The 25,244-nt window shown below is 38.1% G+C and overlaps 1 protein-coding gene across 1 annotated transcript; it reads right to left on the bottom strand.

The window, feature by feature from the left end:
- Positions 1-4,852: 4,852 nt before the first annotated feature.
- Positions 4,853-19,602, bottom strand: ENC1 (ectodermal-neural cortex 1). The gene is made up of 3 exons (XM_034441148.3): positions 19,244-19,602; positions 11,657-13,458; positions 4,853-8,119 (listed from the first exon to the last, which is right to left on the bottom strand). Exon 2 carries the CDS (start codon positions 13,444-13,446, stop codon positions 11,677-11,679), a length of 1,770 nt encoding a protein of 589 aa, XP_034297039.1. The 5' UTR covers positions 13,447-13,458; positions 19,244-19,602; the 3' UTR covers positions 4,853-8,119; positions 11,657-11,676.
- Between the last annotated feature and the right edge of the window lie 5,642 nt (positions 19,603-25,244).

Raw genomic sequence — 25,244 nt, 5'->3', positions numbered from 1 at the left:
CCTCTCCGACCTGTCACAGTCAGTGTTGGCAGGGGGGCAGAGGTCGACCCCAAGGCCCCTTGTATGTGGGGTGCCACAAGGGTCGGTCCTCTCGCCCCTTCTGTTCAACATTTATGTGAAGCCACTGGGTGAGATCATCCGTGGTTTCAGGGTGAAGTACCACCAGTATGCTGACGACAGCCAGCTGTACATCTCCACCCCGGACCACCCCAGTGATGCCCTTGAAGTGATGTCCCGGTGCCTGGAGGCTGTACGGATCTGGATGGGGAGGAACAGACTCAGGCTCAACCCATCCAAGACCGAGTGGCTGTGGTTTCCGACATCCTGATATAGTCAGTTGGTGCCATCACTGACTATTGGCGGCGAGTCACTGGCCCCCACGGAGAGGGCTCGCAACTTGGGAGTCCTCCTGGACTCACAGCTGTCTTTAGAAGAGCACTTGACGGCTGTGGCCAGGAGGGCGTTTTATCAGGTTCGCCTGATTCGCCAGTTGCGTCCCTTTCTTGATCAGGACTTGTTAAATATGGTCACTCATGCCCTTGTCACTTCTTGCCTGGACTACTGCAATGCTCTCTGCATTTGGCTCCCCTTGAGAAGCACCCGGAGGCTCCAGCTGGTCCAGAATACGGCCGCACGGGTGGTTATGGGAGCGACGGGGCGCTCCTATGTGACCCCCCTCCTGCGCGAGCTGCACTGGCTCCCGGTGGTCTTCCAGGTGCGCTTCAAGGTTTTGGTTACGACCTTTAGAGCGCTCCATGGCTTAGGACAGGGGTATTTACGAGACCGCCTTCTGCCACCAGTAGCCTCTCACTGACCAGTACGCTCCCATAGAGAGGGGCTCCTCAGGGTGCCGTTGGCCAAACAATGTCAACTGGCAGCCCCCAGAGGGAGAGCCTTCTCTGTGGGGGCACCCACCATCTGGAACGAGCTCCCCCCGGAGATACGGAGGATCCCGGACCTGCGTGCTTTTCGCCGTGCCATCAAAACATTTCTTTTTCAGCAGGCGGGCCTGGCCTAACCTCTCTTTTAAACTTTTAAACTTTTTAAAAAAATTAAATTTTAAATTTGTCTTAAGAATTTGGGGTGTTTTAAATTTCGTTTTTTGGGCCAAATTATTTAATTGTATTTTAATGCTTTTTAACATTTGTATTATATGTGTTTTATCTGGCTGTTCACCGCCCTGAGTCCTTCGGAAGAAGGGCGGTATACAAATTCAATAAATAAATAAATAAATAAATAAATAAATAAATAAATAAATAAATAAATAAATAAATAAATAAATAAATAAATAAAATGTTAAAATGCCTATTTTTTGCCTTACGTTGATATACTTTTTCCAAATGGTGTTGCCTCAAAACACTGAGGATTCAATCAAAATGCTGGGAATAAAGATTAGAACCTGGTGATGACATTTATTATTGGATTTTTTTTTAATGAGAATTAGTATGTTGGTTTTGCCTTGCTCTCTACATTGAAGAAAGATGCTGATAATGTCCAAATGCAGCTTGCAAAGTGATTTTAAAGATTTAATTCATTCAGCGCACCCTATTTCCAAAAGCTGTATTATGCATGTGTATAGTTTGAACTAGTTATGTTGCATAAACTCATTAATATGGAAATAATTTCTGCTTGTTAAATTAGTAAATTATTATCCAATTTATTTGCAGTTCATCTTGCAGTTCAAAACAATTCTGAGCAACTAGATTTTTCTGGGTAATGTTTTCACTTTTCTAGTTTAATAACAGTGCAACATGTTTAAAGAACTCCTCACGGTGGAGTGATTAGAATGCAGTATTGCAGGCAAACTCTGTCCACAGCCTGGAGTTTGATCCTGATGAGGCTCAAGGTTGATTCAGCCTCCATCCTTCCGAAGTCGATAAAAGGAGGACCCAGTTTGCTGGGGACAATATGTTGACATTGTAAAGTGCCCAGAGAATGCACTAAAGCACTAAGGGGCAGTACATAATTCTAAGTGCTATTACAAATGAAGGCAAATATACGTATCTCAGGATAATTTTGCAGGATCCAATCTGAGTCAGTCACCGGGACCAGAATTTTAGATTTCCAAACTTTCAGACTTGTGCTGCAACCAATCCTCAGGGAACTTCTTTCTCTCCAGAATGTGTGCACTGGGCATGTGCAGTATTTATGTGGTGCCTCGTTGTGTGTGGATTTTAGTTGTTAATTGGGGTGTTGATAGACAGCTATTATATCTCAAGACTACCAGCACTCCATGCATTCTGAGTTTCAAAAGTAATCACCCATCACATAAAAAGAGTTGCGTCAGAACAGTATATGGCAGGGTGAGAACACACTAGTACAGCAAAAAAAAAAAGCTGGAGAGTAGGTGCTTACATGAACAATTCAGGCAGAATGGATACCCACAAGTGTTTATTATAAGATGACTGCCCAACATGCAGGGAAGAGAAAGGAAGAAAGAAGATACAATACCAACTACAGTATATGGCACACCCTGCCATACTTCAAAAAAATTCCAGAAGCAGTAGAACGCAGCTTCTAAGATCTACAAGTGGGCATTGCCCACTGCGCAGGGTCTACAATATGAAGACAAATCATGCATTACAAAGATTGTTTGGAGATGTGAGAAACTTCTATTCTAATTTACCGGATTGTCTGTGTGGACTGCCCATGACTATATAGGACAGATGGGAAGAAAGCTAACCACCAGATTGCAAGAATATGAGTAAGGAGACCTGAGTTCATTGGTAGCCTCACATTTCAACAAACAAGGACATACATTCAATTTCACAAGTACTAAGATTGTTGGCTGAGCAGGAACAAAAATAGCCAGAGAAATGATTGAACCTAGGAAGTGGTCCCTTATCAGTCAACAGGAATGATGAAATAGCTTATCAAGTATTTAGGAGCCAAGTGTGTGGCAGCACAAGGAAACAACTATTATTAATTTAATAACTGGTCATCAACATCCCAATTAACAATTAAAAGCCATACATGATGAGGCACCACCATATAAATACTACACAAGGAACAGCCCAGTGCACACATTCTGGAGATAAAAAAGTTCAAAAGCTTGGAAGATTAAAACTCTGGTCCTGGTGATTGACTGTTTGGATCTTAAGTGCTATTGCTATTAAAATTCACTATTTTATTCAAAACGTAGAAAATTGCCATATTTAGGGGCTTGTTTAGATGGAGAAAAGAACTGTTTTAGAGATGTATTCCAAAGTTGAAGAATTTGATTTTATCTTCTTCAAATAATTCCACAGTATCATATACCATTAACAATATCCATCATGCATAAATAAATTGAATCAGATTACCTATCAAAGTCTCCCACACTTCCTTTCTGATAGTGAATATGGGACAATTGAAAGGATGGTGTTAGCCACTGCTGTTTTGCACTGATGCAATATGTTAAGAACTCAATTGTTCAGTGTCTATTTCTAAAACCTTGCAGACTATTCATTTGGTTTACTGCAGCTTTCTCTTCTTTGTCTCTTAAGTCCCTCTGCACTTACCACTGTGCAAATGTGCAGCTTAAACATTCCACAAAAAAGCAAATACTACATTAGAATTTGTTTCTGCATGTTTACCCAACAAATGTGAATGCTTGGATGAATTGAATGAAATACAGGAATGATCCTTAGGTGATTCTACAGCTGTGAAAGCTACAACTGCTTACATGCTTATTTATAGATCAATATGCAAAAAGTCTGCATAACCCTGAAAATTTGCAGCTTTTTGTTATTGAACATGTATGAACCCTAGTGTTTTCTCTTTTTTTTTTTCTTCATTTTGCTTTGATGCTGTATGCTGCCCAGAATCTTTCCAGACTAGAGTAGGTTATAAATATTATGAAAATACATGGATGCATATATGTAAAGTTAGTCCTTGACTTACAATCAGTCACCTAACAACTGTTCAAAGTTATGACAAATCTCACCAGAGCTACTGACAACTCAGTTCTGGAGTTCCAACAACCATTCCTCCTCCCCCAGTCATATGATCATATTTTGGGCTCTTCGCAATCAGCCTGCATTTAAAGCCATTTGTAGCATCCTGTCATCACATAACTGTAATTTATGTTTTTTGCCAAGAACCGGCATTTATTTTTAGTTTCCATTGGGTACAATGGAATAACCTTAATATTGGCTTAATAAACCAATTTTCTTAACCACAGCAAGAAAGACATAAAATCAGGCACGGTCACAAGGTGGCCTACTTAAAAACCATAGCCTGAGTTATGACCATAATTCTGGATACACTTATGATCATACGTTGTGAACTCCTTATAAAAATAATAGAAATGCAAACAAATTCCCAAAGTTCTAACTCTGCTAGATTTCTTATATTTCTTCTAGCCAAAGATTGGAAGAAGCTGTATATACTTTCCCCCCACATTATGCAGAGAAATGGAAACTAGTTGTCTCATGTCCATAATCATGTCACACTGATTTCAATGAATCTATCTTCTAGATTAATGTGTATTTAGTATGGAAAAGGGAAAGGTGCCAGTTATTTTTCACTTTATCTCTCAGGAATAATTCCATCTTGCATAATTCATTTCTCAAATAATATCAGTCTCTTAAGCCATGCTTCAAAAACTGAGGGCAGAAGATTTATAAATGCTTGCCCACAGAATCATCTCAAAGCTCCTGTCATTTTAGCTGTTGAACTTTAAAAGCTGATTCACAGTTAAGAGTGACAGATTGGAACAAAGGGGAACATTCCAGTGTAACCAAAGCAGATATTAGAAAACAATCAACTCCTAACTGATTTTGAGATGCCCTTTCTATTAAGACAGGACTTATACACTGTGCTAAGCATTAGTTTTGTTTTTATTAGGGAATAAAAACTTCAGAAGAGCGTATTTAAGAGAAAATCTCTAATAATTTATTGACCTTCAGTTTCACATTGTGAAAAAAATGCAGTTTTACAAAACTTCAAAATGTAATAGCATACAAAAAAACACATAGACATTTTACTTCACTTATTTTTGTACGTGAACTGCATCTTCAGTTGCCAGACAAGGGACACTATTCAGTTCTAATCACTCTTATTCAGACAGGTGTCAGGCCTAAAGAAAAGGGGCTACACAATTATACCAGAAGTGGTAGGTTGTCCTTTGTTTAACGTTTCCACAGCAACTGGCCCACAAAATACGAAGAACTTTCTCGTCTTATGCCAAGGTTTTTGTGTGCACTCTTATGTGAACTGCATTTGTCTCAGAAGTGTGGGCTATTTTTTCAGACTGGAAATCACCAAGTAGCGAATCAAGATTCCCATGCTGATTCAAAGAGTAAGAGCTCAAAATATTCGCCTGCAGGGCTAGAGGCCCACCCTGATTTTCCATTCCCTTCTGTCTATACCCGTGAAGTAAAACCAAGCACTTGAAAGCAAGCTACTGCTTTGAAATGTAACTGCAAAAACTTCAGACACTTTAGGAAATTGGATGGTATTACAAAACAGGTTTACGGTATAAGCTCAACGATTCCATGGAGAAGTGCAGATAGAATTCTGTCATTTCTCACTATGTTTTCACCCTTCTACACATACACACAAAAATAGCCATTAATTCCTATATAGAGTGAATGCAAAAGGACTTATAGTGCTAGCACTTACAATTGCTTTATTTGCATGTATGTTATAGGAGCAATAACACCTCCAATCCTAATGTACGTGAAGAGATATTTGGAGAGAATTTGCGGGCAGGGCTTTATACAAACTTTATATGAGCTTTGTGATAGCTTTTTTTTAGATTTCCCAATTTGCCTTAAATTAATGCAGCTGTACTCTGTGCATTAACTTGCACAGGTAATGTACTGGTTTGTCAAACATCTCAGTGAAATGAATATTAATATAACTTCACTCTTGGATATTTAATTCAGAGTTCAGAAGCAGAATTATTCTTACATGAAGGCAACTAACCAATATTTTTTGGTCAAATTGACCAAAGAAATCAGACTTCAGTCAACAATGTACAAATCAATAGAAATTTACAATACAGTGTTTATGTGTTTTATAATTCAGACTTTCTTTCAATCCTCTCTGCTACCCATGCTAAGAACCACAACTAACAATTTGAAAAACTTCACATACATTCATTTCTTATTTTTGATAATACATAAGAAATGCATATATATTGAAAATTGGGGGGAAAAACCTACGGCAAAATGAGAAAGCTCTCTAAAGCCGATGGTTACAATCCTAAAACATGTTTATTGGGGAGTAAGCCCAAGTTAAGACATTAAAACCTACTTCTGAGTAAACATATATAGGACTGTGCCATGAACACAAATTGTTCTTTACAGTAAACTGTCAGAATTGAGCTACATTATCAAAATGTAAGCAGACGTGATCATTATAACTCTTTACAAGCATGCATGCATGCATTTCAAAACAATTTGCTTACACAACATTAAGACAACCAACCACAATGGAAGACTGGCAGCAGTATATTGTTTGGCTGTACCAATTCTTATGAGAAGCACAACTAGAAAGTTAAACAAAGGAACTATGGGCTAAGTACACCAGGAAAGACTGAATAGGTTTACTTTTACATTCAAGCCAAAAAATAAGTTGGTGGTGTAGGACATTTAAAAATCCTTTAATTGATCAGGATCCCACATATGATACTTCCAGCTACTATTCCTCTGAAAGCTGATTGCTAATTAATGCAAAACAATATATTAAATGAATTTAGTAACTCCCTGCTCCCCCATTGACCATCCTAATTATTATATCTAATAATATAGATATAATATTATATTAAAAAACAGATGAGGGAAGGGAGAATGGGTTTTAATTCCAATGTAATCCAAGAAGATAAACCAAGAGAATTGGTGTTAATTTAAACAGAAACTAACTCTTTCCCCCCTAGGGTTTCCCATCTCTTAAAGAGAATAAAATTCCCCTGGTCATATAAATGGCACATTAAAAATCCCATCAGGTATAAATAAATAAATAAACAAAACAAAACTGGGTATCTCATATTGGAAAGATTCTAGAGAAAAAAAAAGGTTCTGTAGAATTTCCCTCCAGTCTGCTTTCCAATAGTGATGAGGCTGCACAAAAAGAAAGCTACAAAACCTATTGTCTCTCTTTCTAGATGTTTTCATTCAAAAGGCATGACTAGACAAATAAAATGTAACAGAAATACTATCAGCAGGGCACACGTGTAATTTAGGGAGTCAATGGCTTGAGAAAACAACCTCCATGGCTTTGTCCTTCAGTACATATGCAATTTAAAATCCTTCCATTTCTGACCCCTACCCAACTCTCAAATATTATTTAGCTTTTTTTCTGTGCAGCAGAGCAAGTCAGAAATCACAGAATGTGCAAAACATAAGAGTCCTATAAGCCCTTATAACTTGAAAATTACTCCAGGCATTGTTTCAGCATGCAAGCACTGAACAATAAATAGCTGTATCTACAACAAGTAACAATTTAGAAGCAGGACAGTCATAATTAATAAATACAAGAAGAAATAAATTGCATGTATGTAGGGAACAAGAGTCATTCTCTTTCGCATAGACGCTGGGGGGAATAATTTTTTTTTTAATAATTGAGCTGCTGCTCCCTAAGAAAGTAATTCAAGAGCTACAACGCAGCTCACCAATTGAAACCGATGCTCCCGGCACTGCCTAGGACAAAGCTCATTGCCCTGGGCAGAGCTGTATCTTCATTCACAAAGAGATACATCTTGCTGAACCAGGCCTTGTCCGCTTCCTTTGCAGCTGCTGTTGACACTTCAAATTGTCACAAAGGGAGGTGACAACCATTTCAAATTTTGCACACAAAAAGCAAAGTCCATGAAAATTGAGGGTTGTGCTGTGTTATGCAGCTCTGGAAAGTTCATTCCCCCCCCCCACCTCCCCTCCCCTTTGAAAGGATTATTAAACTTGACATTAATCCACAATTACTAACACAAGGACCCGACCATGGGTTCATTCATTCATAATTAAACCATGTGCTGATATACCGAAAACAATATTCCCACTCCCATTCCTTCATTTCCAACTTTTAAGAATCTAGAAGGTGCAGGGTATCTTCTTCAAATTCAAAAAAGAAATGTCTTCATCAAAACCACTTCTCCACAGTTGGTTCCAAGGTTTATTCAGCATTATAATGCAATAAACTAAAGAAAAGAAACAGAAACATTATAAACATTTTCATGGAACAATATAAAGTTTATACATGTTTTAAAGGTCTATAAAACAGATGCCTGTTCATTATGTATCTTAAATATTAGATGCTGTAACCTCACTGATCATGTTATTCCTTTATAATGTAACTAGCAATTCTTTGGTTTAATAACATTAATAACTTGGCAGACAGAGAAGAACAGTGCCTGAACGTAATAAATCAATCCTGCAAATGAAGAGACAGTCGATTGTTAAGGAGGAAAATAACATAATGCAACATCTCTGTCATAAAGCTGGCTGGTACAGTAGCAGGGACAGGCATTTTGGTCATGGGCCAAATCCAAGTAGCAAAGAAGCAGAAGGAAAGGCAGCTTGTTGGAGAAAAGAATCACCAATCAATGCCTTATTAACCATGGAGGATCCTGAATAGAACTGATTCAGAATATGAAAGGCAGACATATTAATCCCCTTATTTAAAACATTTCTGCTATTCATTATGGCAGAACTCTCTTTTGTGGGGCTTTGTCCTGTAACAATGCAATACGCTTCGCTGCCTCCCCATAGAAGCCTTTCCTATACGTCAATTATTCAGTGCAAAATATTAGCTTTGGATGCCAGTGTTTGGCTTCTGTACTCCACCTTCTCACTCCATTATGCTCAGAGCCGGGTTTTCAAACCAGGCACCATGCTGGTTTTTAAAGTAGCAATTAATAGCTCTGCCAGAACATATGAAGCAAAGTTTGATGGGATTTCCACAGTGCAATTGTAAAAATTTGCTGGTTAACTTGGTGCGACTGATTGGAAGGTGCATGTGCTTCGTAGCTTAAAAGCATTGGGCAGGATCACAGAAGGTATGTATGTGCAGTTTACAAAATAATAACTATAGACACAATTTGCGATCTCTTGCATATTAAAAAACTAAAACCACTTTCACTGAAGGACAATCAGCTACAGCATACTCCTGAGATGAATATAAGCAGCTTTATGATTCTTTTTTTCTTAACTTTTTTTCTTAACTCTTTTAACACAAAAAAATATTTTTTATGCCTCCTCCTGCTGTATTGTATCAACGGAAAGAAAGGGCCAGAAGAAAAATGTTTCTGATTGGGGCACAATGAGAACCATTTTCTTCTGGTCCTTTCTTCCCATTGATAGAGCAGCAGGAGCCACACACAAAAATTTATCACTGGATACGGCGCAAATTGCAGGTTGGTTACGTTTATTCAGTTATACTAACAAATTGCCTAAGTAAAACAGATTGGGAGGAAGGTGAAAAACAACCCGGAGAGTAAACTATTATTTGATTATCCTGGAAAAATAGTCTTTCATATACAGACATACTGAAAGGAATAACAGGATCATCTTTCATTATCAGACATAAAGAAGTTTGATATTTGAAACATATAAGAAATTACAATTAGATATATAAAATATTCTCAAATTCCAATCTAACATGGAAATGAGGCCTTTCTTTTAATAAAAAGTAACTTATTTGATTTTAAAATTCTAGTAGAGACAATACTATCACCTTATAGCAATCTTTCTTAATCTAGGGTCTGCCAGGATAACCAATAGAAAATATAGAACAGCTACCTTATAAATTGTTAGATAAATAAAAGAACCCATGTCAAACTTTAATATACAAAACATTGAATAGTAGCACTGATTGGGGGGGGGGATTGATTAGATAAAGAGCTTCAGGTACTTTTGCTGTTTACTAGAAGGACAAAACTATTTCTCTGGAAATGTACCTAAATCCAGTCTAGACCACTGAACAATGCCTCGATGTCTGTGGATCAAGCTTTGACTGAGAAAAACATTTCATAGGTTTATAGAGAATAAAAATATGCAATGCAACTATTCTTTAGAATTAAAATTGCAGTTCTGCAATTATACTGATAGAGATATTTGCATTTTGATGAATCAATTTACAATATACTATGTGGGCCTCCTCATTGTTTTCTTCTTTACCAAAAAAAACCCTGTTCTAATTTTATTTCAAGTGCTACTTAGTTCTTTTTAATCTTGACACCAAAAGTTTAACTTCACAAGAAAAGGCTAATGCCAAGAAATATTTACAACTAGATTTATTGATACATTAAAACCTTCTAGATGACTGGATAAATTATAGGCAAGGTCTATTTAAATTGAAGTCCCTGAAATATTTATACCCGAGCATTTATACTGCTGGTTAATATGTGGCTTGAAGTTTTGAAGTCCTTTCAGCATTTTTTCCCCAAGCACAATTAGCAATGAATACAAATGGGCTGCACGCATTCTAACAAAATTTGCATCTGAGCCCAGCATGCTAACTCAGAAACATGCCCTACTGAACTTAATGGTTCCTCTTTTCCTTTAGTAAGGCCATAAACCTCTTACAATTCTGGAAGAATAAAAAATAGATAAAAGGCAGGCTTATATAGAAATAGCTGGCCACTTTTTAAATAAAAGGGTATATTGCAAGGAAGGTTTACTGGCATTTTCAAAATGAAAAATCAGAAGGAAAATCAATAATAAAAAAGAAATGTAGCAAAAAGAAAGAAATACAGGTATCTGCATGAGCTAGTTCAAATGAAATAGTTTTAAGCAGATACCAATCCATTAAAATCACCAACACTGCACCTGCCCACATCAGGTGCACATCTGGACAACTAAACTTTCAGATTGAATTTATGGGCTTTGAAACATCCCAAGTTGCAAACCAATAATTACTTAAGCTAACTGGCATGTCTTTTAAACATAAGGTCAGAATGATTCACCACTGCACATAAGAATTCTCTTTTCTAACTCCACCCCACCCTGGGGAAGCAGATTCTTATTGCTTCAGTTATTAATAGTCCCAATTCCATAAAGTCCAAGATAAAGTCTTATAATATTTCATATAAAGTTTCCTTCAAAAGATATATAGGCAGTTTACATTGTTGCCCATATGCACATCAGAACCAGCAATGATTTTGCTTGCTCCAATCACACACACGCACACACAGTATATATAGTATGTGTGTTTGTGTTTGAGTGTAATCAGTTCCACTAATCACTCTTACATTAATTATACTCTTTTATTTCCACTTAAATTGTAAGGTGTGGATATGACAACAAAGTCTTAAAAGAATGGGACACAACTGAACAAAAGAAAACATGTGAGTAAACTATAATTTCAACTAAGTAGATTTTCTCCTAGATGGCATTTTATTAAGATCATTTGCAAATGGTGGGAAAAAGAAATATGTCTATGTGAAGAACCATAATTACCTTTAAGAACAGTCTTACATAAATATGCCTATGAATTAATAATCATGGATACAGAAATTACCAATAGGGATACTTGTGCATGACCAATGCATGCACTATTTAACTGGGGGTAACCAGGGTAATTCTTATATCTTATGAAACAGATCTTATATTTATTCATGCACTGATTGAGTCATGCCAGCTTTTTTGCTTCCTGTTTATTCAAATGAATCTGCAGTTTTTATTTGTAAAAAAAGTAAATTTATAGCCACTTATATTTTCAATAAGCGATTTCTCACCTGTATAGACACACATGCAGTTAAGAAGGGAGATGTTTCCATGTGCTCACAAATGCAGTTGGGATTAGCGAATAGGGCACTGTGGTTATGCTGTTCCACATATCAAGCGTGGGGTCATAACAATCTAATGTTTTGCACCTCTGGATTCCAAAGTAGCCTCCCACAACATATAATTTGTTTCCAGATGCAACAGCATGGCAACTCATTCTTTTAGCTGTCACATCTCCCACTTTAGTCCACTGGTAAGTTTCACTGTTGAATTTATAAGCTGAGCAAGCAGAGAATTCAGTGTCTCCACCCATAATAAAAATTTGGTTACCGAGAACAGCTGCGGCTGTGTATCGCCATGGCTGAGGACAAGTGGCTGGTACAGTCCATCTGTTTTCACTCAGGTCGTAACATTGTACTTTTGGAAGCTTATCATGACTGACACTGGTACCACCAAAAGCAAAGAGTTTTAACTTTGCACTGACTACAGCAGCATTGCTTACTCCTTCTCGAAGTGGGGCAACCATTGTCCATTTGTTAGTCACAGGATCATACTGTTCTACTTGTTTTAAGGATACTGAGGGAGAGGCTGGAAGACAACCAGTGGCTGCTGTGTGACCTCCTACAACATATAGACAGTGTTTGAGTTCAGCAGAACCATGGCCAAACCGAGCAACTAGCATTGGAGCTGCTTTGGACCATTCTTCATGAAGTGTATCATATACCCAAACATCTTTAGAGACTCCATTTTCAGATCCTCGGCCACCAGTAATATAGACTTTACAGCCAATTGCGCATGCACTGAATTCCTTCCTTGGACTTGGGATGTCAGCTTTTGGAATGATCTCCTTTGCTTTTTGGTCAACAAGATATAATTTGTCACACATAAAAGTCTGGCCTCCCAGTAGAAATAAGGCATGCCCCGTTTTTCGAGGCCTAGCACATAAACTAGTGACTACACCATCATTCTGCAGAATCTTCAATTTGCACCTGATTGCTTCTTCTACAATCTCTTTACTTTTCCTTTGCTTGGTGATAAGCTCTTCAGTAGCTACATTTTCCATTAGATATATGGCTGGCAAAAGAGCCAGTCTCACAGTCTGCAATAATTCTGGCAGATAACAGTGACGTTTATTTAGATCATAGTTAATCCAGTTCATGGCAGACTCGTAAACTAATCGTTCATCTTCAGTCTCTAATTCTTCACTAGAGAGCAGCTGAACAACTATGTCTTTTGGAAGCTGAAGAAAATCTTCACTTTTACTGATGATCTGGAAGTTGCTAAGGCACATCCTCCAAGAGAGCTCATAAAGTTTGGTACACTGGTGAGCATCCGACAGAAGAAGCATGCCAAGACAATTGGTATGATGAAGGTTCTTCTCTAAGAATTCTGCACAAGCATCTCTAATGTCTTGGAATTCCAACATATCACCTGCCTCCAAAAGGGACTCTGCATTTTCTTCATTGATGATGACCCTTGAAGAGTACGCGTAGTCCAGGAGAAGTTCTAAAACCTCTGGATGGATGGAATTGTGGAAGTTGACTTCACTGGCTTGGCTTTCTTTAAGACCGCCACTGAACATGGCTTCAAAATATCGGCTACAGGCAGCTAGGACAGCTCTATGGCAAGGAAATGACTTGTTTCCAGCATGGAGGAGTACATCTGTAAATAAACGCTGTTGACGCAGAAGATTCAGATGAGTGAGGACACTATCAGCATATGAAGATTTGTGAAATAAATATATGTTTATAGAGCCAGTGCTGGCTCTAGACTTCCGATTCTCATGCATGCTGACTGACATTTTCTTCCACACCTAAATGTTAAAGAAATAAATATGATTAAGAAGTCTCAAAATACAATATAGAATGTTTTAAATGTAAGTTACCTGTACTTCCCTGTTATCTACTGGGAAGTCTATCCTTGACTACAGAGTACTTCCAAGACTTAAAATTGTGGTTTTAAAAAAAACAGCTGCAAAACACAGGAATATGCTAAGCAACATCAAACAGGAGCTGAGGACATCCAATCCTCTGCCTGTTTTTCCTACTATATGTTTCTTAACTGGCATAGTCTAAAAATAATTGCTCAAGACAGCAGGATTATCTTGGCAAACCAGACCTCCCACTTTCGTAACGATATAAGTGGCAGTTTCAGAATGGGTGAAAAAAAAAGACAGGTCTGAATTTTTTCCCACACCTTTCCAGCATACAGCAGCTGATTTAATAATTATGTACTGACACACATATTTAAAAACATACTTCTGCCTTGAATCATAGTAGTACAAGAAATAAGGACGTTTCAGTCAGGAATACTTTAAGGAACACAAGCATCCACAAATTAACCTTATTAAGATTATATTCTGATAAAACCAATTCCACCCACAGCATGAAAATATGTAAAAAGTTAAGACACAAATAGATCATTCCCAGCATATTTTACTTTAATTACTATAATGTTATCAGTAGATTTTTTTACCTCAAAGCTACATATCTCTCCAGCAACAGATACTTTAAGGTGACACACATGTGATTTAATTATATGCTGAAAGAGTTTCTCAGCCTGGTATATTCCAGATTTCTTGAATCTTTATTCCCACCAATTTAGCAAAAGGCCAAAAATTATGAAAGGAACAAGGTGGTGACTGGAAAACAAATCCTACAGTAAATAGGAATTTCCACCAATGCTGGGGGAGGAGAGAAAAATCCCCCAAACCTCAATATGCAACATGCTTACCTAAACTATACAGGATCAAAGTTTTCTCAAAGTAAAATCATTAGAATAAATTCAGTGGAAAACAGAATTTAAAACTACTACATTAATACATTAAATGAAAAGGAAATAACATTCTGGCTTGGAACGTTGTGTGAACCTAACCATTTTTCTGGAGCAAAACTTCAATTCTGACAGTGAAAACAGCCCTGAGCATTCATAACACCACTCCTACTGATATTGAGAGAATCTGCCAACATGTTGTTTACTTTCCAGCTATGCCATCCCAGAAGAATTAAGATTCAACAAAAATCACCTTTCTATCCCCTTCCAGGTATGGTCATCTATCCTGCTTCAATAAGTCTCCCACATATTGAAGGAGCCATTCTGTGTGCTCAGAATTTATACTGGCTCCAATCCCAATGATTTGAAAAGGCAATGATTCAACCTATGACAAGAGACCTGCAAATTGTAATTTCTGGTCTTATAAGTACACATTCAAGAATGTTGTCCTAATTTGGAAAAACAAGTAATGTGCACGGGAATGGCAAGCAGATGATCAGGGAAGACAATATGCAGTTGTCTCTGATGGAGAACTCTTTCATTTACAACAGAATCAGAAGTCCCCTGGAGATATTCCTACCAGCTGCACAGGTCCAACCTGTTCAGGTGTCATAAAAACCACCACTGCCCATAGAAAAAGACTATCTCCACAACCAAGGAAGGAGTGAAGAAAGACAAAAATATAATCTGGCATGACCTCCATAAAGCTTTCCCACAAGACTGCCTGTCACCAGACCAGAAAAAGTCAACAGAACCTAGCAAAAGGAAACTGAGCTACTCATTAAGCTGCTATTCAGTGATGAGTCAGATATGACACCTGAGAGGACTTGGTCAGGATTTAGAAATGGGTGGACTTAGAAATGACTTTATAAGCTCAGGACAGAAAGCCTGTGCTCAATTCAATACAATGCCTCATTTCCCTCAGGGAAAAGGTGAGCAAGTAGCAAAAGTGAGAATGCAGGAATAAGTGGGACCTATCCTAATGGAGCATGTGATTCCTCAAAATTTTCTTGTTTAGTATTATTTTGTGACAGCACCCTTCCCTAGTATTTTGTCACTTGTAAAGGTGCTGTCACTGCTAAGTATGTGTAGAAACTGCTAAGAAATTAGAAGTTTTGCAGTTTGATTCTAATATTTATTCAAAACCAAGTAATACAAGTTGGGGAAATAAGTTTTACTTTTTTGTGGCCACTACTTATCACGTTCATGTTTTAATATATCAGCTGTCCAGAGCTACAGTCTGAGAGCTGGGCAGCCATATAAATTACATAAATGAAAAATCTAATTTTTATATGAGGTGATATCTGTAACAATTAAGCATCAATTGTTATACACACTATGATACACTTTGATAGCCAATTATTCTCATTTTTTTGACTTGTTGGTCACTTAGTTACTACCATAAAGGATTTTTCTTTTTTCTTCAAATTTTTTTCCTTCTCAAAAATAATTTGTATTCTTGGAGGAAACGTGGTTGTTTCAATACCTGCTATACCTACTCAAAAGAAATTGTTAAAAGATAAATCTACCCATCACTAGGGATGTTTGTTAATTTGTTGAGATATCACAATTGTAACTGTACTTCACACTTATTACAACTGGAATGCAAAATGCACATGACCACTAGATAGCAGCAAAGAAGTATTGTAGCTTTTTGTTGCCAGCTAATGGTTACTACAGATTTCAACAGCACAGCTCAGCTATGATATGCATGTTACTGTACCCAGTTTAACATATAAATTAAAATCTTAAAATAATTTCCTATGAATTAAAAGATTCTTCTGACTAAACTATCTTTCACTAATCTATCTTCTTTATATGTATAGATTGAAACACCTACAATTCCCCAATAGCATGGGAATGTACAGTCCTGGGTCATTTATAGAGAAGAACCTCGATCACACGAATTGCTTAAATTCAACTATGTTATTCCCATTTTTAAAAACAAAATTAAAACACCTTTGAATAACCCTCTCCCACCCACACTTTCCAGGTATAATTTTTAGCAACTTATGAGGTTGTAGATGCTCATCCAAACATACCTTCTGTTAGAATAAGGCTGCAAATTCAGAAATATTTATGCCTAGGTGATGATGTTTCATTGTTTGTATTCTTCTAATAACACAAGATGAAATATACTCTAACACTGATATATCAATTATTATGTAGTAATTTCTTTTAAGATCTATGTGTTTCCTAATATGTGCTTAGGCAATTTTATCTTAAATGGCTCAAAAAGACTACTGCAATAACCATTGAAGACTTTTAACAATACAATTTATTGATTTGTCTCCATGTGGTTCTACGCTAATACACTCTTAATGTAAGCTCCCTATTATTCAGACATTTCTGGGTCCCACAATCTATCAAATACAGTCCATTCTAAACTTTCTGCTATCACTGCAAACTGTCTAAGTATGGATTACATGATCTGAATAGCCACTTCCAGTGCTATAATTCTAAGCCATAAATAGTTCTACCAAGTTATTTACAACACCAAACAAAACATCAAATAAAGGCAACATCATTTGGATAATTTACCTTATGAAACTTAAATTGTATATCTAAAATACACTGAAATTAACAGTTCAGCCATATACATGATTTAAGTAAACCTCAAAGAACTAGGTGGGATTTATTCACACAGGCAAAACTAGATAGAAAGTGTAGTGGTGTAGTGGTTAAGGCATCAGGCTAGAAACTAGAGATTGTGAGTTCTAGTTCCAATTTAGGCATAAAGCCATCTGAATGGCTTTGAGTTAGTTAGTCACTCTCTCTCAGCCCTAGGAAGGAAGCAACTCCTGAAAAACATTTCCAAAGAAACTGCAGGGATTTATCCAGGCAGTCTCTGAAAATCAGACACTATTAAACAGAATTGGGGGGGGGGGGAGGGAGGGGAAGGTACATATGGATTAAAGTGTGAATTATTGTGTATTAAGAATTATTTGAAACAATTACAGAACTGATGGATCCTGCTCTTAATATGTTTTTCCCCACACATCTTAGTTTAGGAGAAATGACTTTTTGAGACAAACTTTATTCTCAGATAGAGGATAAATGTGTTTTATCCTCTATCTGTTTCCAACATTAATCTATCAAAAGATTTTTAATTCTCAAATAGCAAAAGGCTATTACTATCCTTAATTATTTGTTCTTCAACCTCTGGAATTACAAACTATGTCATTATTGAATTTGGAAGCTTTACTTTCTTCCCAAATCAATCTGACAGTGTAGTCATGTCAATGGAAGTAATCAAAGAACTGACTATAACCATTATTTCTTTGTTCAAAGAGAGACATAAAAATTGGAATGTTATTTTCCAGTATTCTGAATTTGGATAGCTGTTCTAAAAATTATTCAAGAACATGCACACACAGGTATAAGTAAGCACATTCAATCTTGTACATTTTATAGCTTTTATTATCTTAAAAATCTTTTAGCAGTTAATCTAGTATGTACATTGTATCTTTTTAAATAATTTTCTGTTTTTAATGCAGCAATATGCCAATATATTATGAAGAAAACAGCCAGAGAAGCAAATCTTTTACTTCCTTTGTGTAATGGCTCAGACTTCAAAAGAGCTATAAGAGGGGTGGGCTCAGTTACTAAGCAAATACTGATAAGCTTATCATACTATACCACACATATCATTAGGTAAAGAATCTGCTCTGTTGTTTATTTTGCTAATTTTGGTAGGCAGCAATCTCCTTTCCATTGCTATAATTAATGGATTTCTATTCACTACAGTTGGATGAGCAAAAAATCCACTTTTTTTAAAAAAAAAAAGAAAAAAAATTACTATCTTCTGATATCACTAGTGTCTTTTATTCCATAACATCATACAGGTGTAAACATCCTCTCCGAGTTTTATTTTTAAGCTGGTAAATTTAAGCTTCCTTTTTCTTTTCCAATGTTGGAAGAGTCGGGAATAAAATGTGTGTTTGAAGGAAGGGTTTCCCATCATGTTTCAACACATCCCCTTTTAAATCCTGAGGACCAAACGGTGCTAAAACTAGAGGTTTTGAAAGCTTGGATCCCACTTCTTCCCTACTTTCCGCGCACCTTCTGCAACTACGCGGAAGAGCAGCGAACCACGTGCGCCCCTCTATAACGAAATACAAAAGCTCCGTCAACGGCTGCCTCCCCGCTTCCCCTCTTCGCTTTGAAGTGGAAGGGGGAGAAAAAGAAAAAAGAAAAAAAGAGGCAGGCAGGCAGGCAGGCAGCCTTGGGAAAGGAAGGAAGCCAGCAGCACACCCTCTGGCCCTCCTCCTCCTTCCTGTAGGACGGAAGGAACAAATGTGCCCTGCGCCTTGGAGGTGCACCGACCCCGTCCTCTAAGCGCAAAGCATTGGAGAGGCTAAGGTCGACCCGAGTTCAGGGGAAATCAAAAGCCACCTTAGGAGTTGCACCTTCTGACCCCGCACACTTTTTTATTTTTTAAAACACAGACTAGTTTCGGTGCTCCCTCCGCGTTAAAACTCCTTGCAGGGTGTCCAAAACCGCCTCTCTGCGACCCATTAAGAGACCCCTGGACTGAAAACAAAATCGCTTTCGGGTCTCCCGCTGCAGCCCCTCTCCTCAGGAATACAATAAATCCGCGCTGAATTCAGCAGCGATTCCTTCTGAGTGAAACCACGCGAGCTGTGGCTACTTAAGACTCGGGGCTGCAGACGAGGCAGCGTCTTCTTCTTCCACCACCATCTAATTTAAAAGCCTCACAACCGGCGCTCGCCGAGCCGGTTTAGGCTCCCCACACCCTCCACGCCCGCCTAGGCGCGAACCTGTTCCCCGCGGCAACAGGTCGGCGCGCGAGGGGTCCCACTTACAGCCGCCGCTTCCTCGGATCCTGCCTCCTGGGAGCCGCGCAAGTTCACGGCATGGGGAGCCGAGCTTCTGTCCTTCGCCGCGCACCTCCCTGGTAGTTCGGGGCGCCTCTCCCTGGTAGTTCGTGTGTCTCGGTGGAGAGACCGAGAGCGCCCACCTTACCCTCCCGGCTACCAGAAGAGCAGCGCGGTCCTTGCTCGGCGGCTGTCCCGGTTGCCTCCACACGCTTGGACGAAGGGAAGCGGTGGCGCTGCTGCAAAGAAGGCGGGCAGAGGCCGAGGAGGAGGAGGGGCGCCGCTCCTCCTGTGGCCTCGGCGAGTGCGAGGCAGAGAGTATATGGGCCTGCCGGCGGGGAGGGCCCAAGATGCAAAGAGTGAATGACACGCGGGAGGCGGGGAGGAAGCCGGGCGGAGCTTGGCTCGGCTGCTGAAAGAGTCCCTGGACGTCGCCCGGGAATCACCCGGGGGAGAGGAAACGGGGGGGGGGGATGGGGGGAGGGAAAGGTGCAGGCGGGAATGTGGATGAGGCGCTTCCTTTCCTTTCGCTCGGAAGCGGCGTGGATGTGAAGGAACATCCCGGCTCTGTTGTTTTTTTTTTTTACACCGGCCCGTGCAAGTTCCGCAGATTTCTGTGTGGGAGACGTCCGGGCAGAAGGGCCCAGGTTCTCTCGTGCAGAAGAGCCTGTTTTGCAGTTAAGAACGCAGGCATTGTTGGACGGCATTCCTCGATGGGGTGTCTTTCAGACGCCTTAAACTTTGAGGCTTAAAGTACATTCTAGCTGGGAGGTGATGGTAGTTGTAGTCCAATACACAGTTGCAGAATCTTACAGAAGGATAGTGAAAAATGGTACACGGACGCACACACCCCTACCTTATGCTTCCTATTAAACTTAATGAACACACAGCCCAGACATTATCTTATTCTTACTTCTTCTAATTATGTTCCATACCAAAGAGGAAAAAATACAATAAAAATAGACACACACGCACACACACACACACACACACACACACACACACACACACACACACACATACAATGTATTAGTAATCTCCAATGAATTCAACTGAGAATGCAACTGCCACTTCTAAGCATGCAACATACTGCAGCTAATAGGAACTGGATATTTCCTACTCTTGTTCTTGAACAAAATGATCATTAAGTCCTTATCAGGTTCTATATTCATAAAAGAATATTAGAGTAAACTTAGCATAAGAAATAGTACCTTAATCTTATGCCAGGTTAAACTATGTTTTCTTTAACCATGTTTTAATAGGACATAATCAAGTTCACATAGAAGATTAAGCCACAAACCATGGAGAGTATGACCAATGATAACTTTACGGGAACAGGATGTCTGAAAATTTTGTATCTGATTTTTATTTTCTATAGGGTTGTGATGGAGTTCTAAATGCCAAATGGGATGCTTTAAACAGATATAACTGATACATAATAATTCAGTTATTTTTCTATTGGTGGCTATAAACTATAAAACTGACAACGGGTTTATACAACATTTAAAGCTCAAACAAATCCACATCATTATAATTATTGTTTTCATAATAAGTTCAATACTACTTGCTAGTATTAAATTTTATACATACATACACACACACACACACACACACATATATTTATATACATACACATGTCCAAACATACAACCAATTAACAAGACCTAGAGCACAGTGTGAACTCAATCGTTGGGTAAACTATGGGTTATAGCTTAGCAATTTGTATGTGCTAGGTTTGTTTAGCATATGGCATTTATAGAGATCATGCAATCACTGATATAAAAATGTAGTTTAAATTAAGCATTATATGCACTAGGTCCACGATGGCAAACCTATGGCATGCGTGCCACAGGTGGCACGCAGAGCCCTCTCTGTGAGCATGCACACCATTGCCAGCTGCTCTTCTGGTTTCCAGTGCATGCATGCGCACTGGTCAGCTGGTATTCGGGTTTCCAGTGCTCCAGCATGTGCAAATGTGTGTGTGTTCCGGTTTGGGCACTTGGTGCCGAAAAGGTCACCATCACTGCATTAGATGATTCTGGTTTATTCACTGAGCAGTGATTATAACAACCATGACAAGGGTGAACTCAGGCATAGAGAAGAATAAGTAAAATGATCAGAGGAAAGATGTATTTTTGTGCACTTGCCTTATAAACTTGTAAAAGAATTATTGGCAAAAGAATTGAGCTCTTTTAGGTGACAAATGATCCAGACATTTGCTAATAGCTGAATGTGTTTACTGGATTATCAGTAATCTGGACATATAGTTGAAGGAGATTTTATCAGTCTTTCCCACCCTTTTACCAGATTAGCACATGGGAGTTTTCAATACATCTTTCAAGCCATACTTTTGCTAAGCAGAAATCAGTCCAAATGCAGTCGTATTAGCCTATCAGCAATCTTACAACCTAAATATTTTGCAAGAAAGTTGTTGCTTTATACTCCATGGTTGACTAAACACTGTTAAAGTACTTAGGATCCAGATAGCTTGAATGCAGATGCTCTCCCTTATGTCTGCTGGGAGATGGTGAATCACCTACAGTTTAAAAATAACCCTAAAGGAAGCAAAATGAGACTCTAAATTTCTCCCAAAAGGAAGTTCATAATTTTACTTGACTCATTGGCAAGACTTTTCTTTCCTTACAGAGAAAAAAAAACCTTACAAGATCATAAAACTAGAGGAGAAAATAATATCTTTGACCCCTAATTTCTCTCTTTTTTCCAGTTACAATTTAAAATACAACAAAACGCCACAGCAAGGATCAACTAGGCGATCCAAAGACTCAGTGTATTTTGGGGATAGGTGAAATAATTATAATTGGTAAAATATAAATTTGATAAATAAATAAATAAATAATAAATAAGTTGACTGACCCAAATATTAAAACAAATGACAAAAGATGGAGAAGGAAAGAGAGACATTAAAATGTTACAGAGTCTGCACACTTTAAAAAATCATGAATATGGAAATCTAATATTAATACATGCTTCCATTGATGTATTCAAATTTACTTCAGTTGCCACAGTAATAAATAATCTCAAATTAATCTCAGTTATGGATCTGGCTGCTGGGTATACTATAATAGTAGGAACCAGAATATTATCAAAATCTCTGGATGTTCCTCTGTGCTAAAGCTTTGTTACATTCAACTTAAATTAGACCATGCTTGTGGCTTTCCAGAGAGAGTGATGAAAATCCAGTCCCTAATTTAGATAGTGCTGCTTGGTACAGATGTCTTCAATTTAGCCCCATAAATATTCCCATTGTTTTAAATGGTAGGAGTTGTAAAAGAATAATCATCTGTCTTCTTTTGCATAGGACATTTGAAGGAGTGCCAAAAAAACAACCCCCTATTTAGAAGTTTTCTTTGTTTGATAACTGTATAGTCTTTATTAAAGAAAAGTAGTCATAAGAATTAAGACTGTGGGCTTCAAAGCTACACATAAAGAGCTGGCACTTCTATTGAGCAGGAAAACACGTTGCCTATTTAATAAGAGAAGTGTAATAAAGAATTGCTCTAAAAAGCAATTTTTAAAAGCAAGATTTGTCCTTGTACATCAGAGTGTACTAAAGCAAACAAACATAAATAAAATCCATATGTATTCTTAATGGAACTTTTTTCAAATTACTTAAGAGTACTTTTATATATCATTTTAAAATGTAATGTATTAAAATCAAATGTATTTCTGTAAAATCACTCCAATGGTACTACAGTACATACTGTTTGTATAACTGCATTTATCAGCGTTACTTAAATGAAGCTGAATGTTATTGGTTGCTTATTTTCATTTCCTTTTGCTTTTTCTTTAGGGAAGTTCTGAGTATATTGTGTATCTTTATCTTTCAAAAACTTTCTTTAAAGCTAGATGCTTTTCATTTTCATATAGAGTTGTACATAGACTGGGTAAGATTGCAATTCTTAGGAAAAGCAAACTAATTAGTTCTTATCTCTGTAACAAAACACACCAAAGTAATATGGCACAACATAGCTCCTATTTTCAGTACCACTGAATAGATACATTCTGAGCTTTTTGTTAAATTCAAATATTTTAACAATGCTAAGATAAGAGGAAAAATTAAATAACTTTAATATAAAATTTGCATATATAAAATGCAATCTCTGCCCCTTTTGGGTATGCATGCATACATAGAGAGTATGGGGCTTATATTGCAATACTATAACATCCTTACATATTTATGACTCATTGGTCCCCACCTCCAAGAATGACCTGGACTGCTTCCATACCCTGGTTGTGATTGAATTTACTTTAGGTTCATTTTATATATAGTGGGAACATTGAATGTTTGTGTTATGGGCACTTCCAGCAATGCAAACATTCTAAAGCTTCTTCTAGATAAATGCACTTATAACTGATTTGAAGTCTAATTGACTCTGTCTCTAGTAGGTAAAACTCATATAGTAGAACAGTTTCTGGAAGGTTTATTGTGTTTTTTGTTTTGTTTCACTACAAGCATTACCTAGATCTGGATAAGAAATGAAAGGAAACATAAGTCCTTTACCTGTAAATTGTGGCATCAAATTCTCCAGAATACAGCAAAGAATCAAACCCCCAAGGACTTCTTGTGCGAAAGTGATGTTAGCAGTTGATTTTATTTTGCACATACTTGAGACAGACAGGTTTCTTTCAGAGCTATATTTCCTGTGATATAATGGCCGTCATGGTTGTGCCTTCCTATTATTCCTTTGTTCCTGTGCCTAATCCCTTTCTCAAATCTTAACAATTGCCCATGTTTTCTTTACTAGTTTATGTTTCTCAGTAAATTCAATATGCTATATCAAAGAGACATTTTCTTTGGTGTCAATCTGTGCCTTGTGGACGTAATAATCTGGTAACATGCCTCAGAAGACCTAAGCCTCACTAGATTCACAACCAGATATTGGGCTTAACATGCTATTACATTTCTCAATTACCAGAAAGAGAAAAAGATTTTTAGCCTTCCTTCTATAATCTTGGTTGAAGGGAGGAAAAGAAAACAATGCAGTAGAACAACATCTTCAAAGAGATTTGCACAGCTCCTACCCTCCAAGGGTTCTGTAAGTCCTTGAAAACATAGCTTTGCTCCCAGGCCAAGAGTGTAGTAGTTTGTTGAGCCTATAGCTGTTTGGTTGTTTGGTTGTTTTGTGATGTAAGGTGTATGTTGTCCAGGTGCACATGTTCAAGTTTTTGCTCAGAGTCTTTAGGAATGAGCAGCATATTAAAATAAATAAATAAATAAAATGAGGCAGCAAATACCAGGTCAAGGCAACCACCACAGCACAATCCCAGATTGTCCTACCTGGACTGGATAGATTTAGTGGTAAAGAAGGCCTTACAGTAGAAATTGTTGCAGGCATAGAGCCATTGATTGAAAACACACACTCATTGCTTATTCTCTGAAGCCAGGTTGAAATCTTCAGACGTTTGTGTTTGTTTGTTTATTCTGTTTTGTTGGTTGGTTGGTTTTGGCTGCACAACTGAGGTTTTTTACCCTAAACATCAGGGTGGGTTCTACTTAACTTTACTACCGGTTCACAGTGGGGCCGTGCACGAGCGCAAGCAAAGCAAGCATGCTCGCATGCTCTTCTGTGCAAGCGCAGAAGCTTCTGCGCATGTGCAGAAGCATTTTGATGACGTTGGGGTCGGTGGGTGGAGCCTCCCGCCGGTTTTACTACTGGTTCTATAGAACCGGTGCGAACTGGGGGCAACCCACCACCGCTAAACATGTAAAGTGTCCTGTTTCCCCCCAAATAAGACATCCCCTGATAATAAGCCCAATCAGGCTTTTGAGTGCATGGCAATAAAGCCAGGCGCTTATTTCAGGGTTCAAAAAAATGTAAGACAGGATCTTATTTTTGAGGAAACACGGTACTCATGGCAAATGGACATCTGAACATATATCATAACTTTAGAGAGGGAGCAAGGTTTGATCACAGACCCAGTCATAGTAAGGTACAGTCTCTTGTAAATATGAATTTATTTTTATAAT

The sequence above is a fragment of the Pantherophis guttatus genome, chromosome 2 (genome assembly GCF_059756535.1).
Source record: "Pantherophis guttatus breed Tessera chromosome 2, ASM5975653v1, whole genome shotgun sequence".
Lineage (NCBI taxonomy): Eukaryota > Metazoa > Chordata > Lepidosauria > Squamata > Colubridae > Pantherophis > Pantherophis guttatus.
Note: the sequence above shows the minus strand (reverse complement) of the source record. Positions and strands in the feature narration are given on the sequence as shown.

Excerpts from the sequence above, each read along its gene's own strand:
- ENC1 (XM_034441148.3), bottom strand. The coding sequence starts at position 13,446 with ATGTCAGTCAGCATGCATGAGAATCGGAAGTCTAGAGCCAGCACTGGC.